Consider the following 14,764-nt stretch of genomic DNA (forward strand, 5'->3'; position numbering starts at 1 on the left):
TCCCCAGGAGAATCTTCCAAAAGTATCAATTGCTTTATTATTTGTGTATTCGTTTTTGTTTTCAGTTACAGAGATAAAGTTTGAAAATGCTTGTAACAAATATATGCTTAATGCAGAAGACAACAAAACTGATTGCAGTTCAATACACACTGAAATACTGCAGAGGACAAATCAGAGTAACAGCCACTTAGCCCAGTGTCCTGGTTTAAGCAGTAGCTAATACTTAGGGACATAGCAAAAGATGACCTTTGCACATGTAATGTATTCATACTGCCCAACAGACTAAGGTCAGAGCAGTGAAAATTGTGCTTCTTTATGGATAACACTATTATGAAAGGTTGGACTGCTAAATGCTTTTAATTAAATATCGTAAAGCAGAAAAATGACCTACAATTTTATTGAACAAAATTAAAAAAGTCGTGGGAGTCACCTTCAAATAAAAACTTGCCTGACCAGTTCTCCACTGACAAGAGAGGAATTGTAGAAACCGATCATATGTCATATGACACCTTCCTTTAAACCAAAGAAACAATTCAGTAGAACTATGAATATTAAATTGACTTGCTGAAGAAAAATAACCTCATTTTTAAATGATCTTGGCAAAGATAAAAATAAATAGCACTAACATGTGGAGAATCAGAATAGTTAGGGTAGGAAGAGACCTCTGAAGATGGCCTAATTCATCCTGAGATCATCTGGCCCAATAGCCAAATCAGATTTAAAATTCAGTATTCAAACAGAAGATTATATGTAATAAACAGCAGTAAAAAAAATATATTTTGGGACATAGAGAGCTGAAATGGAGAAAAAGCATTTACTTTTATTTTTTAAGAACCTTCTTTTAGACTGAAGACTTATTTTCACCAATTTGGTAAAGTTAACAGAAAAGCAAAAGTTTTCAATACCAAAAATATGCAACTTCCAGAAATTATTTTTAAAGACATCCAAAAAACCCTACACTATAATACATTCTGATGCAACACTTTTAGAGACACTGGTTGTTGTTGACTTCAAATTACCTGAGACCAATATATTTGCTTTGAAAGATCACGGAGTTACAAGAAATACTAGTAAAAATGTATTGAAAACTTAATTCCATCGGCTGTGGAAAATGTTGTAATTTTTTTACCCTCTACTACATTATATTTTTAAGACCTTCTTTATAATGTAACGTGCATAACCTTTTAAGTACTCAGAAATAATATTTAAGGTGCTATTGGTTATAAAGTGTTATTTGAAAGTTCAAATCTGATGCAATATTGATTTATATTTGTTCCTATAAATTTTATTAATTAAGTATATAATTTTGAATATTTAAAAATTACAAATTACATAGTAACATTTGACTATTTGTTGGAATAAAAGAACATTTTTGTGTGTTTAAATACACATGTACACAAACAAATTGCACACAGTCTCTTGTTTTAGGATAGATAATGGCTAATAGAGCAGCAGTAGTCTTTTTAATCAAACCCAAATGCAGAACTTATATCCTGATGAAGATAGGAAATTCCTTGTTTCAGCAGTACAACAAATATGAACTTTTCTATTAATGAAGATGAACTACTGAAGATTGAAATGTTAAAAAACCTGCTGGAAAAAATTAGTAATTAAAAGCTACTAACCCAATAACAACGACAAAACAAGCAAAAAAACAACAGCGATTAAAAAAACAACAAAAACCAAAGAAAAGAAAAAACACAAACCCCCCCAAAAACCCCAAACCTAACCAACCAAAAAAAAAGCCACAGAAAAACCCCCACACTACAAAACCTGTTTTGATGTTATGCATGAAAATTTTTGAAGAACATAATTTCTAGGGAGCAACACATGATCATGTGTAAACATCCCTCACATAACCCCCAGAAACTACCAGCAACTAGTAATCAAACAACATAGGTACTCCATCAGAAGGAAGACCAAAAACTTCCAATTTGCCTAGCTGCCATAAAGCAGTAGCAGAAAACCTAAGTAATTTTGCTGTACTCATGATTCTATGAATATAATTTGGGTTGTGACAGAAAGTACATGTTCAAAAGTTTAAGAAATTTCTTAAGGTGATTTTAGTAGTGTAGGACAGAGATGTAAACACAATTTCTATTTTCAGAAAGCATTCCAAAGGACATCTGAAAAGTAGAGATGCAAACCTGAGATATAATAAGACTGTAGAAATTATAATTAATCTGAAATTCATCTGACACACGGATAAAAATGACACCCACAAAGCATCACAGCTTTTTTAAAGCAAAGTCCTGCATTATAATCCACTAATGCTTTCCAGCAAGATTAACTGGCATAGAGATGAGAGAAATCCAGTTTAGGTATACTATTTGCAGTCCTAAAAGGGCATTTGAGGAAGCCCAAATGGAAGGTTTTTACAGAGATTAAGAACTCTTTCATAGAATGACAAGCTTTTTCTTCATGTCTGCTTAAAATATAGTTAGTTGAAGGTAAAAGTAATTGGTCGGCTCTGCCAGAGGAGAGAAGTCACTAATGGACTTCTTCAGTACCTAATCTGTTTCACAGAATCACAGAATGGGTAAGGCTGGAAAGGAGCACAGTGAGTCATCTGGTCCAACCTCCCTGCTCAAGCAGGGTCATCTCAGAGCACATTGCACAGGAGAGTGTCCAGGCATTGAATATTCCCAGCTCTTTCATATTTCCAGTGAGGGAGATTCCACAAGCTCTCTGGACAATCTGGTTGCTGCACATTAAAGAAGTTCTTCCTCATGTTCAGTTGGAGCTTCCTGTGCATCAGTTCTTGCCCATTGCCTCTTGTCCTATTGCTTGGCACCACCAAGATGAACCTGGATCCATCCTCTGACACCCTCCCTTCAAATTCTTATGGACATTGACAAAATCCCGTCTCCAAGATTTTCTCAAGATTGAACAGGCTCCCTCAGTCTTTCCTCATGAGAGAGATGCTCCAGTCCGTTAATCATCTTTTTTGTCCTCCACTGGACGCACTCCAGGAGCACCATGTTGTCTCTTTTTCCCTGAGGAGCCCAGGGCTGGACACAGCACTCCAGATGTTCCCCACCATGGCTGAGTAGGGCAGGATCACCTCCCTTCACCTGCTGGCAATGCTCTTCCCAATGCTCTTCCCAGGACACCACTGCCTTCTTGGCCACACAGGCACACAGCTGGGCTTGTGGACAGTTTGTTTTCCACTAGGACCCCCAGGTCCTTCTTCAAAGAGCTGCTTTCCAGCAGGTCAGCCCCCAGCCTGGACTGGTTATTCTTCCCCAGGTGCAGGACCATGCACTTGCCTTTGTTGAATTTCAAACTATTCTCTGACCATGTCTCCTACCACTCAAGCTCCTCCTGAAGACCTGGACAATCCTCTGTGTTGTTGGCTACTCTTCCCAACTTTGTGTCATCCATGAACATCTGCCCCTTCATCCAAGCCATTGATTAATAACTTAAACAATATTGGGCTCAGTATGGAACTTCGGAGGACACCATTAGTGGAAACCTTCAACCTGCCACTGATTATGACTCTCTGGGATCTGCCATTCAACCAGTTCTCAATCCATCTCACTTCCTACTCATCCAGACAACTGTTCCTTATTTTCTCTATCAGGATTTTGTGAAAGACAGTGTCAAAAGCCTTGCTGAAGACAAGGTAGACAATATCCACTGCTGTCTCCCCATTGATCCAGGTAGTTGTTTCATTGTAGAAAGCAATCTGTTTGGCCAAATTAGATTTATCTTTAGTGAATCCATTCTGAACACTCCTAATCTAGTACTTCTTGTCATCCATATGGGCACAGATGGCGTTCAGAATGAGGTGCTCCATCTCCTTTCCAGGGATTCCAGTGAGGCTGACTGGCCAAGAGTTCCCCATGTCCTCCTGCTTGCCCTTTTTGAAGAGCAGGGTGAAATTTGCTTTTCTCCAGTCCCCAGGCACCTCTCCTGATCACCACAACCTTGCAAAGATGACTGTGAGTGACCTCACTACAGTGCCCAGAAGCTCTCTCATGTTCGCATCCTGCCAGGGCCCATGGACTTGTGGATTCGAGTTTGCTTAGGTGTTGTCTAACCCAATCCTCCTTCACCAAGGGAAAGTCTCCCTTCCAAGACTCCTTTACCCTGGTGTGTGTCAGAGAGCCCTGAGGGCTGATCACGTCAGTGAACATTGATGCAAAGAAGGAATTTGAGAACTCTGCCTTCTCAGTGTCCCCTGTTGCCAGGGCCCCCCCTCCATTTACTATTGGGCCCACATTACCCTTTTGCTTTTCTTCTGTAACTGATACATTTTAAGAAGCCCTTCCTGTTGTCCTGGATGTCCTTGTCTAGATTTAATTCCAGATGGGCCTTGGCCTTCCTGACCTCATTTCTACTTACTCTGACAATCTCTCTACATTCATTCCAAGAGCCTGCTTCCATCCCTGCTTTCATCTCCTGCATATTTCCTGCTTATGCTTGAGTAATGACAGGAGCTCTTTATTTATTCACACACATCTCTTGTCCCCTCTGTCTGATTTCTTACTTGTTAGTATCCATCACTCTTGTGCAGAGTTGGAAGTGATCCTTGGATATCAATCAACTCTCTTGGGTCCCATTTCCCTTTGGTGCCTTTTTCCATGGGATTCTTCCAAGAACATCCCCAAAAAGACTGAAATTATCTCTCCTGAAGTCAATGGCTGTAATTTTATTTGCTGCCTTGCTTCCTTCTCAGCCAATATTGAACTTTACAATCTCATGGTCACTGAAGCCAAGGCTGCTCTCAACCTTCGTATCACCAAAAAGTCCTTCCCAGTTCATTAGTATGAGGTTGAGCAGTACACCATTTCTTGTGGGGTTATCCAGTACCTGCACCAGAAAGCCATCAATGTTTTCCAGGATCTTCCTGGACTGTTTCTGTTCTGCCATGACACTTGTCCAGCAGATGTCAGGATAGTTAAAGTTATAGTCTGACAATATATTAGAAGATGGAAAACAAGGCAAGCAGTGAAATGAAAAAGCTTGCTGATGATAGCTTGCAAAAAAACCAGTAATGAGGACAATTACCAGTGAAGAAATAAAGAAATGTCCTGCAAAACAGAGGAAGCAGTAAAATGGAATATTAAATAGATTGTATTTTCTAGGAAAAAAAATGAAAAGGCATCAGATTAAGCTAGTAGAATTACAGTGAACAAAAAGAAATACTTCTTCACTGAAATGCTGTTGCCATAAAATATTTAGAATACTAAAATGATGGGCTTGAAGAAAAAGAGATGAAATCATGGATGAAAAAATCCATCACTAAATACAGTGAATTTAGGGACCATCTATGCCACAAACGCTCAGGGAGTAAGAAAGCATTCTGTAGAAGCATCACTACATATACTGGTTGATCTCTTTTCCTTATGTTGTACCCAGTTAAACGAATTTTTATTATGCCTCTTTACAACTGTTCCCATATTCTTATAATCTAGGGATTACAAACAGGAAATTTTATGTTGAATGCATTGTTTGAAAATCAGATAAAAGTATTATTGACATATTTGGATAACTCTGACTCAGTTGGGTCAGAAAACATCAGTAGTGATCTGTGGCCAGCAAAGCACAAGAGTAAAATACAAAGCCAATTAATATCTTGGCATTAAGTTAACAAGGGAAAGTACCCCAAGTTTCTGAAATGGATGCACATTTGCTCAATATGTTCAAGAGATATCTGAAGTAGAAATTATCCTGAATTATAAAACTTACAATAACTTTCAGCAGGCATGGGATCAGTACAGAGAAATGTATCCTGTATTAGTAAACTGTTGGTTAGCAGCGTTGCACAAAAAAGAAGCCTTTAATTTTTTTAAAAAAATACAAAGCAGTATTTGAATGTAAGAATTTGAACTAATCATGAGTCATACATGGATTAAAATAATTTCCTTGGATTTTCACCATTAATGTGAATCTCTGCATGTCTTTCTTCCTGCAAAATGAAATTAGGATACACAAGAAGTATAATCAGGGCTAGAATCCAACTAAACATTTTATATAATATTGTCTAACTAATGCACCACGAAACACACAGCGAAAAAGTATATGATGAGAAACACAGAGGAGAGCAAATAGAAAGACAACAGAAATCATCAGAACAATGAAAATACCACAAGACTATATACACCAAAGTTTATAAAACTGAACAGTTGAGAAAGTAGAAATATGTCATTAATTCCTGATTTTGATGTGCAGAAAGCAGAAAAGCTTCACTTCCCCCATCCTCACAAAGGGAGATCACATAGTATTTAACTAAACACATCAACTGTCTTGTGAAACCCAAAACTACACAATGAAACTGTCCACATCCTCACTGAGGTTTAGGGGGGTTTTTTTGTTTGTTTTTGTTTTTGTTTGTTTGTTTTTAAATTAGCCAGTAATAAGAACAGCAAGAATTAAAGGTATATCTTTCTTGGTAGAATGAACATGAAGGTATATGTTTCATAGATAAGCTACTTTCACAGTTTGTCAAAATGAGACCTTCCTGAAGTCTGTGTTATGGTAAACTTTTTGAAATTTGTGTTTCTAGACATAGTTAGGGGACTAACAATGGATTCAGATTAATTCAGTATTCTGTCACCAATAGAAAAGCAATTGCAGTTGGGCAGTTAGTAATGGAAAAATATCTCTGTGCCATCTATGACAAAAAAATAAAAAACCCTCAGATGTGTCTGAAACTCAGTGCTTACTGCTAGGAAAATAGAATGAAATGTGGATCACGAACTTCAGATGGCTAGCCTAGGCTGCACTAGTACCCCCAGCACTCAGGAACACAAACCATAGTATTTGAAGCAAGATGAACATTGAGCTTTAAGCAAAAATAAATCTCATGAAATACTGGGTGGCAGAGTGTAAATCCCATAACCTAAAATTAGATCATCAATGTGGAAAATTGAATAAGCAAGTCTACTTTGCTTCAAATTCACTTTTACCTACATTTCTATCTAGCTTGGCATTTTGAATAATCCTCTACTAAAACCTACCATTTCATTACAGTTCAGTCAGTGTAATCTTCTGCAACTTTGTTTTCTCATGCAATTAGTTTGGAGTATGTCTCATGTATTAATAAACAAATTTTGTCCTAATAGGAGGCAGAAGTATCAGGAGAACCTACTGATTTAAGAGGTTTCAAAAAATAGAGAAAAATAAAACAGATACACCAAAAGAGAAAATTTTCCCTCCTATTTGGCCACACCACTGAGCTGAGGGTGTGATATCTGGACTTAACAGAACAAGACTGCCCTGAGAATAGTTTTGTCTGATTCAGAAGACTCAAACCTGACCTAAAGAGAAGTTCAGCTTTCCCACATGATGCTGATAGAGGATTGTTTTGTACTATGTTTACATTACTGATTTCATTCCCTACAGCATTTTTTCCTAATAATTTACACCATGACTATTTATATTGTTTGTTAATGTCACAAATTTTGTCATACAGTTTATGTTGAAAGAGTGTATGAGGAATATCTTTCATTTAATCTTTCATACACGTCCAAAGTTACAAAAGGACAAAAGTGTATATGAAAGCTATTATACTTAAAATTTTAATATATAATTTTCCAGGAACTATAATATTCTATTACTTGATGACAATTTTTTTAATGAATAAAAATAAATTCAAAATTCTGCAAAATCCTATGTCAGAAAAATTGGTTTCTTTGATGTTTGTTTATCTCATATTTTGTGCAGCTGTTTTTTCCTATTATAGATGAAGAACATTCAGTTCCAGTGTTCCAATATGTTGGAGATTGTTTCTCTGCTACTGTTTATCCAGATATTTCTTTCCTCTTCACCATGGCTTTGAGAATAGAAATACTCTTGTGACAATATGACACCATTTCCTGAAATATTGAATGATCTTAAGTATTAATGCAATATGCCAACAATTAAAACTTTTAATTTTTGTTTTATTTTTATAGTACTGATATGGGAAGTCTGAAAATAATCCATTATTTATTTGTTTTATTTTGTAATTACACAAGCACCAAAGTCTGATCTCATATCTAAAGAAAGGATAATGGTTTTGAAATAATACCTAAAATTATGATGTGAAAATGATTCACTTACAATTTCTAAATGTTCCATGTTTTTTACTTAATAATGCTACACAAACATTTGAAGCTGGAAAAAGACACAAAACAAGTTATGCTACACTGGATAACAGATAAAATACAATCTATAGTAAGGCAGTGCTTGTATTTCTCTCCTGCCTAATATTAATTATTCTACCTTTTTAAGTAGTTTTATTTTATGGGATACTGGAAAAGAGATTTCAAAACAACAATGCAAATCTTTTTACTTTAAAATAGTCTCACAAATATTTAAATCTATTTTAAGTATTTAAATATTTATAATGTTATCCAGCTATTAAATCCATAAAATAACTCCATATATAACACCTTATAGCAGAAGCAAACAAAGAGTTTTATTATCTCACAATAAGTTCCTAGCTTCTCTGAAATATCAGATACATAAAAGGGGATCAACTGTTAGTACCTGTAATAACACAAATCTAACAGAATTACTCAGATAAAAACTGATAAATACAGATGTATTTAAAAATTAATCTGTCTATTTTTATCACTAAAAGTGATGTGGAATATTCAGTTGTATTCCAGTCAGAAAGGAGATGTCCTTCCATCTTGCATTGTAAGTAAGTATACTATTTTGGGGGACAATGGGAAAGGGCACTGGACGACAAAATCCCATAACCTTTTGTTTCTCATATTCCATGTAGCAATTGGAATAATCTTAAAAATGCCTGCCAGGATCAGATCCAAATGTCAATTATATTTAAGAATGTCTTTATGAATTTTGATGGGATGAGGAATGGATATCTTCACTACCTCTAGTTAGAGTCTGAGAAGCACAGAAGCAGATATTTAGGCATCAAGACCTTTTAGTAGTAAATTATTTTAGTGTTGGTAAGTACAGTTATCAAGTACAATACCAAGTAATTAACTCCAACACAAGCAGATCTGTAAAGTGAAATAAAAGATACTGTACCCATATTATCTATATGCATTTCATTGTGTTTTAATGATTACTTTAGTGTTTACTTTGAAAAAAGCTTTAAAAATTCCTGAGAAATGCCTATTAGCAGCTGGAGCACCAAAGGAGTGCTGTTCCTGATGCTATTCAATTGCATCGCATGACTTACCTCAAACAAGGGTAATTTGTGCCTTTCAAGATTGCTCCATGATGAAAACTAAAACAAGGGCAGTGGGGATGATCAGAAGATTCGGTTCGAACTGATGGATCTAATGTAAAATGCTAACACAATGGTACCTTGCATGTAAGCAGAAATTTATTAATAAATACATTTATAAATAAATACAGTATCAGCCTCAGCTAGGTATCTATGTGGATAGTGGAATTTGTGAGGTAGAAGAGGTCAAGATAGAGTAATACATGTGATCTAGTCAAGAGATGAACAAACAAGTTAGGCATATATTCTATGGAATTCATGAAATAACTTAAACTGAAATTTCCTTTGACCCTGACTGCTAGAAATCATCATTCTCTTAAGTATTTATAAAAACTCTCTGAAAAGGGAAAATTCTTCACAACTTTTTGATTGCAGTAAATATTTCAGTGTTATGTCACAGCCATGAATGCACAGTTCTGATGCAAATACTCAGTTTACCTTGTTGGGCTTCCTCTCAACTTCCAATTCATAATTTCATAACTTGCAGAACAAGCCCAATTAAAAATGCTACCCATTTATGAATCTCTTTTCAGTGCCTACCATCATTACTAGGAAGGACTTAACACAGTTTTAAAAACAACAGAAATAGCAACCCTTTAAAACCTGACTTGCCCTTGATACCCTTTCCATCTTATTGCCCGATTTCTGATATGTCTAATGAACACATCCTCTCAGGGATCAAAGCGAAGGCAATTTAGATAGAAAAACTTATCTCATGCCCTGAATTGACAGTGAGATGGTGATGAGGAATTACACAAAATAAACCCAAAGCAAAAGGAAAAAAAAGGCAATCTCCTCCCACAGCCACCACAGAGTGGTTTTGTGGTATCCATTGAGTGCTTGCTGAATTCAAGTGCTATTTAGTGAACTAATGTAAAGTACCATTGTAGGGCAAGAGAGAAATAGGATCAGTATCTAGGCATACAGTCACAAAGTTGATTATATGGAGATGCTGCTGTGAATGTTCACCCTTTCTGTACCCTTCTAGCTATTCATATTCAATTAATTTTATTCTTGCAGAACTATAGCTTCTAAGAATAAATGTAACTCATGAATAAAAGAAGACATGGCATATAATAGAGAATAATCCTCTGCCTTCTGCAAACTAAAACTGTTGCAAGTAAAATTAATTTTATCAGGAAAGAATTGTGTAAATAAAATAATTGACAACCTGAGCTCTGCAAGTTAGAGTTCAGAACTAAAACTCATCCTTTTCCACACAAATATGGTTCTAGATTTGCTGTATCAGTAAATTATTAAACTTGTTTATACTAATCATTCTCTTGCCCCTTTCAACAGCCTGAATGTAGAAATCCTAGGTCTTAATGAGTATCACACAGCAAAGTACTAAGATCTTTCTATCTTAGTCCACTAGGTCTGAATATCAAAAGTGCACAAGTGCACTTGTACCATAACACGAAAGAGCTTTACTTTACCCTACAGAAAAGTTATGGACAAAAAAAAAACAAAAACAAAAAACCAAAAAAAAAACCAGCAAGTCACATTGAGCAGGTTTATTCACAATATACTCATTTACTCCATCCGCCAATTCTCAGCAACATCAGTTCCATTTCTGATACACAAAGTCACTGGTTTAACTTTTGCCTCTCGTATCTCATTTTCTGATGAATAATCATACACTCTATTATCTGGTTTTGGTGCTAGACAGAAACTATGCAATTAATAAAGTTCTTATAAGAAAGACATACATCTGTGTAAAAAGTAATATAAAAATAACTAATATAACTAATTCTGTAATAATACAGAAATGCATATATATGTATATATGCATTGTATTTTAGCTTTTTTTGATTTTGCTGTTCATGCTCTATGTACGTTCTTCCAGAAGTATCAAATAGCAACAGATGGTTTATATAGTGCATTATGCACTTTGAGACCAGAAAGAAAGACATAAATATGGTCTTTTTTTTTTTTTTTGGCTCAAAACTTAGCAGTAATTAAAGTTGTTCACTTGCAGTATTTTTGTTCTTTTTTTTAATGTGATGATAGGCATTAATTTTCAAAAGAATGTAGGAATTATTTTTTCTCATTCATCTTTAAATAATCACAGAATTATTTCATTTTAATAGTTGTCAATATTAAATAACAGAAAATATGAGTAAAGTTATGTGCCGAAATTCAATCGCTGCTAACCACACATCAAACAAAATGCATACAGTTTCATGCAACATGAGATCTTTAAGAGAATCTTTTTTTTGTGTGTGTGTACAAATTCACGTTATATTTTCCTCTTTTTAAAATTGACAGAACTGGAAATAGAATTCCTCCACTAACATGAAGGAAGACATTTCATAATATTGGCCTAATTTTTGGCACACCACTACATTTGCTTCCAGTGATGTATCATTACCTTTGTAGTTAACCTTGAAACCAATGGAGCCCACACTTTCATCCGTTTGAAGGTGCAACCACATCTGATTGCTCATGCTCACAATTAAGTCTGGTACAAAGCTCCCGGTTAACCTATAGAGAGAAGAAAATTTCTGTAAAGTCATTAAGTATTAAGGAGATTTTTTTTTTCATTTTGTAAGAAACCTAAATAACTATCAAGCATTCTTTCAATGTTTGCATTTAAATTCACTGCATTCAGCCCACACTAAATTTTTTACTGTCTGGCCAGCCAAGACAACTGTCAAATTCCAGTGACTGGAAATTTGTTAGTAGTCCATTAAAACATGTAATTGCTGCTTATATTGTATTGAAATATTTCATCTCGCTTTCAGTGGTTGCTCCAGAAAGACATGCAACTTCCCAAATCCTTAACGTTATCTGACAGTCCCCTGTCCATTACTGAGGTACATGAAGGCATATCAATAGCACTTGAAGCCCATAATGAGCGTTACAGTGATTCTTTGATTTTTCAGGAATGCAAGTACATGAATAATACATAACTAAAAGAAAGCTGTTATTTTTTAAGTAGCACCATTGTTATGAAGGCCTGTGTGTTTCCTGTACTCTTTCACCTCCTCTCATCACCTCTTCTACAACAAAGGAAGAACAGCCTGACAAGACTCAGCTTTTGTCTATTCTTTCATTATGAAAACTAACAAATGTCAGAACTTTAAAACATTCCAGGGTTACAGGGTGATGATTAATAAAAAGAATTAAACTTGATGTTATTAAAAAAAAAATAAATTTTAAATATTGTTTGCAAAAAATGTTCAAATCACTGCAATTCTAAATGTTGATTCTGTTTGCTGAATGAGCAGTATGACAGCAATGAGGAAATGTGAAAGCTGCATTTTATGTTACATTGCATTTTCTTCCCAAAATTTTGTCTCAAATTTGGTTATAGTTTATTATCTGAAACGCAATGCTGAAAAGTTTCCAGATATTTTTCATTCTTGTAAAGTGGATCGCAAACCCAATACTGTATAGCAGCGAAAACTGTTCATTTTTTGAAGCTCTAATCATTCTTTAAAGCTAGCTGAAACTTAAAATGGACTATTCTAAATGTATTTTACAGTTAATTTTAGTTCTTCCCTCTGGTCTTTTTTAGCTTCCTTCTGTATTGAATAGTCTACTGTGGGAAAAAAAACCATGTCTGTTTCCCACATCTGTGGTCACAGATGGAGCAACTAGAAAGACTCTTGCCAGCACTGAACAAGTAGATGCCTGGCCAAAATAACATATTAACTGCTCATTTCTGCACTAAGGGAAAGTGTAGTCGGTGAGTTCAGTCTTTGCCAAATTCTGAGAAACAACACTGATGTAATGGCTAACAGAGTTTTGTAATTGTTCCTGGTGACAGACAGCATGTATTTTGAATATTAAGGGCATTGAGAATATTAATCTCTCTGTTGTGTTAGACAGAATAATTTCTATGATAAACATCCATCAAAATGTTCATCATCCATTTACTGAAATTAATTAGAAATATATTTTTTTCCCTAGTTTGAACAAGAAATATTTTCCAATTAGATAGTACAGCAGGAATAAAAAAAAAAAAATTAAAATACATTTTCAAAAAAAAAAAAACCAAACAAAAAAAACCCCCACACTTGTTGCTCTATTTCTTAAGTCCTTAGGGATCTTTGTAAAACATTTAGGAATGGGTCACAGAGCAATAAGATCCAGAAAAAAAAAAATTATTATATTAAGGAAGCTATTTAAGAGAATAATGAAAGTCTGTAGCAGAGTATTATTTTTTCTGTCTTTCTGGGGGTTAATGTAGCTTCCTCTACCCTGGATTCAGTAGCTAGATTCCACTCCTGAAAGTACATGTTCCCTTTTAGGAGCTGAATAGTGATCACTGACAACAGTAAAAATGGAAGTATGTGATTATGATGTCTCCCTTTTTATTAAACAGCTTAACAGTTACAACACTCAGCAGGGTGTTTCCCACTTCTTCCTCTACAACTCCAGAACTACTCCTCCTACATACTAGTGACATGTATTCTGTCCCTGAGAGAGTACACTGAAGACTGGGTTTGAGGATATTCAGAAGATTTTAACACTCTTCATTTGCTGAAGACAACCTGTAATATGAGATTGCACACATGCACACCCAACACAGCAAGCACACAAAAAAGATTGAATTTCATGAATTGTATGCTGGATTTTCAAAAGGCATGTTACAGGAAACAGTGCCTAGATGGATATTGCATTAAAAGTCACCTGCAGCAACTGTCAGACCAAGATGCTGAAAGCAAACTTCCAAACATCCTGAAAAGTGCTGTGACTGATGTATGGAGGAGAACTCGTGGTTTTTCCCCTCCTCCCCTCTATCCCTTGGTAATAGTACTTAACACTGCTCCACCTTGCATTTTAGTTCCATAAGAAAGCACTAAGCATGCCTTCATATTAGTCATCTTTTCAAACAGACTAAAAATATTATGGTGCACAGATATACAGGCTCAGAATTTCAAGCACCCAGGGAAACTTAATGGCAAATACTGAAAAGGCTTTGGAGTTCAGCTACTTCTGTGATTAACACGAGCAGAAGAGGAATAATCACGACTGCAATTACCAATTTAGGAAGCATAATTCTATTGAAATGCCACTTAACTTCAGTTTTTGCTTCTGAACCTTCCTATCAAGCAGTGCCCAGTAAAACTAGCAGATTAAACACTTGGATAAGTTTCCTGATTAACTTGGATAAATTGGAAGAGAAATGTTTTCACATTATTAACATGTAAACCAGACATATTTAAACCAATGTTCTTCAGCAATTTTTCAGGAGAAAGACAATTATTTTAAAATTTAAAATCCAAAAATTTAAATGATATAACAGCTGATTTATTTCTTATGCATCATATCTCAAAGTCTGCATGGCTCACAGGAGACAAGATTTATATGGTTTATACAGTACTCAATTATCTTCCATCTTCCATATAATTTTTAATGCATTTTAATCCTAATAACTTCACCATAGATATTTCTGATCACAGAATACTGATTCTACTGGTAAACAAAAAAAATATACTTGTGGCTTATGGCATAATATTACTTAATATTAAATCCCCATAAATTAATGGGGTACTTTTTTTCTTTTCCAGGATCTTCATAGTAATAATTCCTTAAAACTATTTACCTAGTTATTTACAGAACAGA

General features: G+C 35.1%; 1 protein-coding gene across 3 annotated transcripts in view; it reads right to left on the bottom strand.

Annotated features, from left to right (window-relative positions):
- Window positions 1–14,764, bottom strand: part of CSMD3 (CUB and Sushi multiple domains 3) — a 590,741-nt gene that overhangs the window by 282,108 nt on the left and 293,869 nt on the right. For all 3 annotated transcript variants that reach the window (XM_062491358.1, XM_062491350.1, XM_062491342.1), the window contains one exon: window positions 11,562–11,674. In XM_062491358.1, coding sequence (XP_062347342.1) covers window positions 11,562–11,674 — 113 coding nt within the window. The remainder of the gene's footprint in view (window positions 1–11,561; window positions 11,675–14,764) is intronic.

The sequence above is a fragment of the Cinclus cinclus genome, chromosome 1 (genome assembly GCF_963662255.1).
Source record: "Cinclus cinclus chromosome 1, bCinCin1.1, whole genome shotgun sequence".
Lineage (NCBI taxonomy): Eukaryota > Metazoa > Chordata > Aves > Passeriformes > Cinclidae > Cinclus > Cinclus cinclus.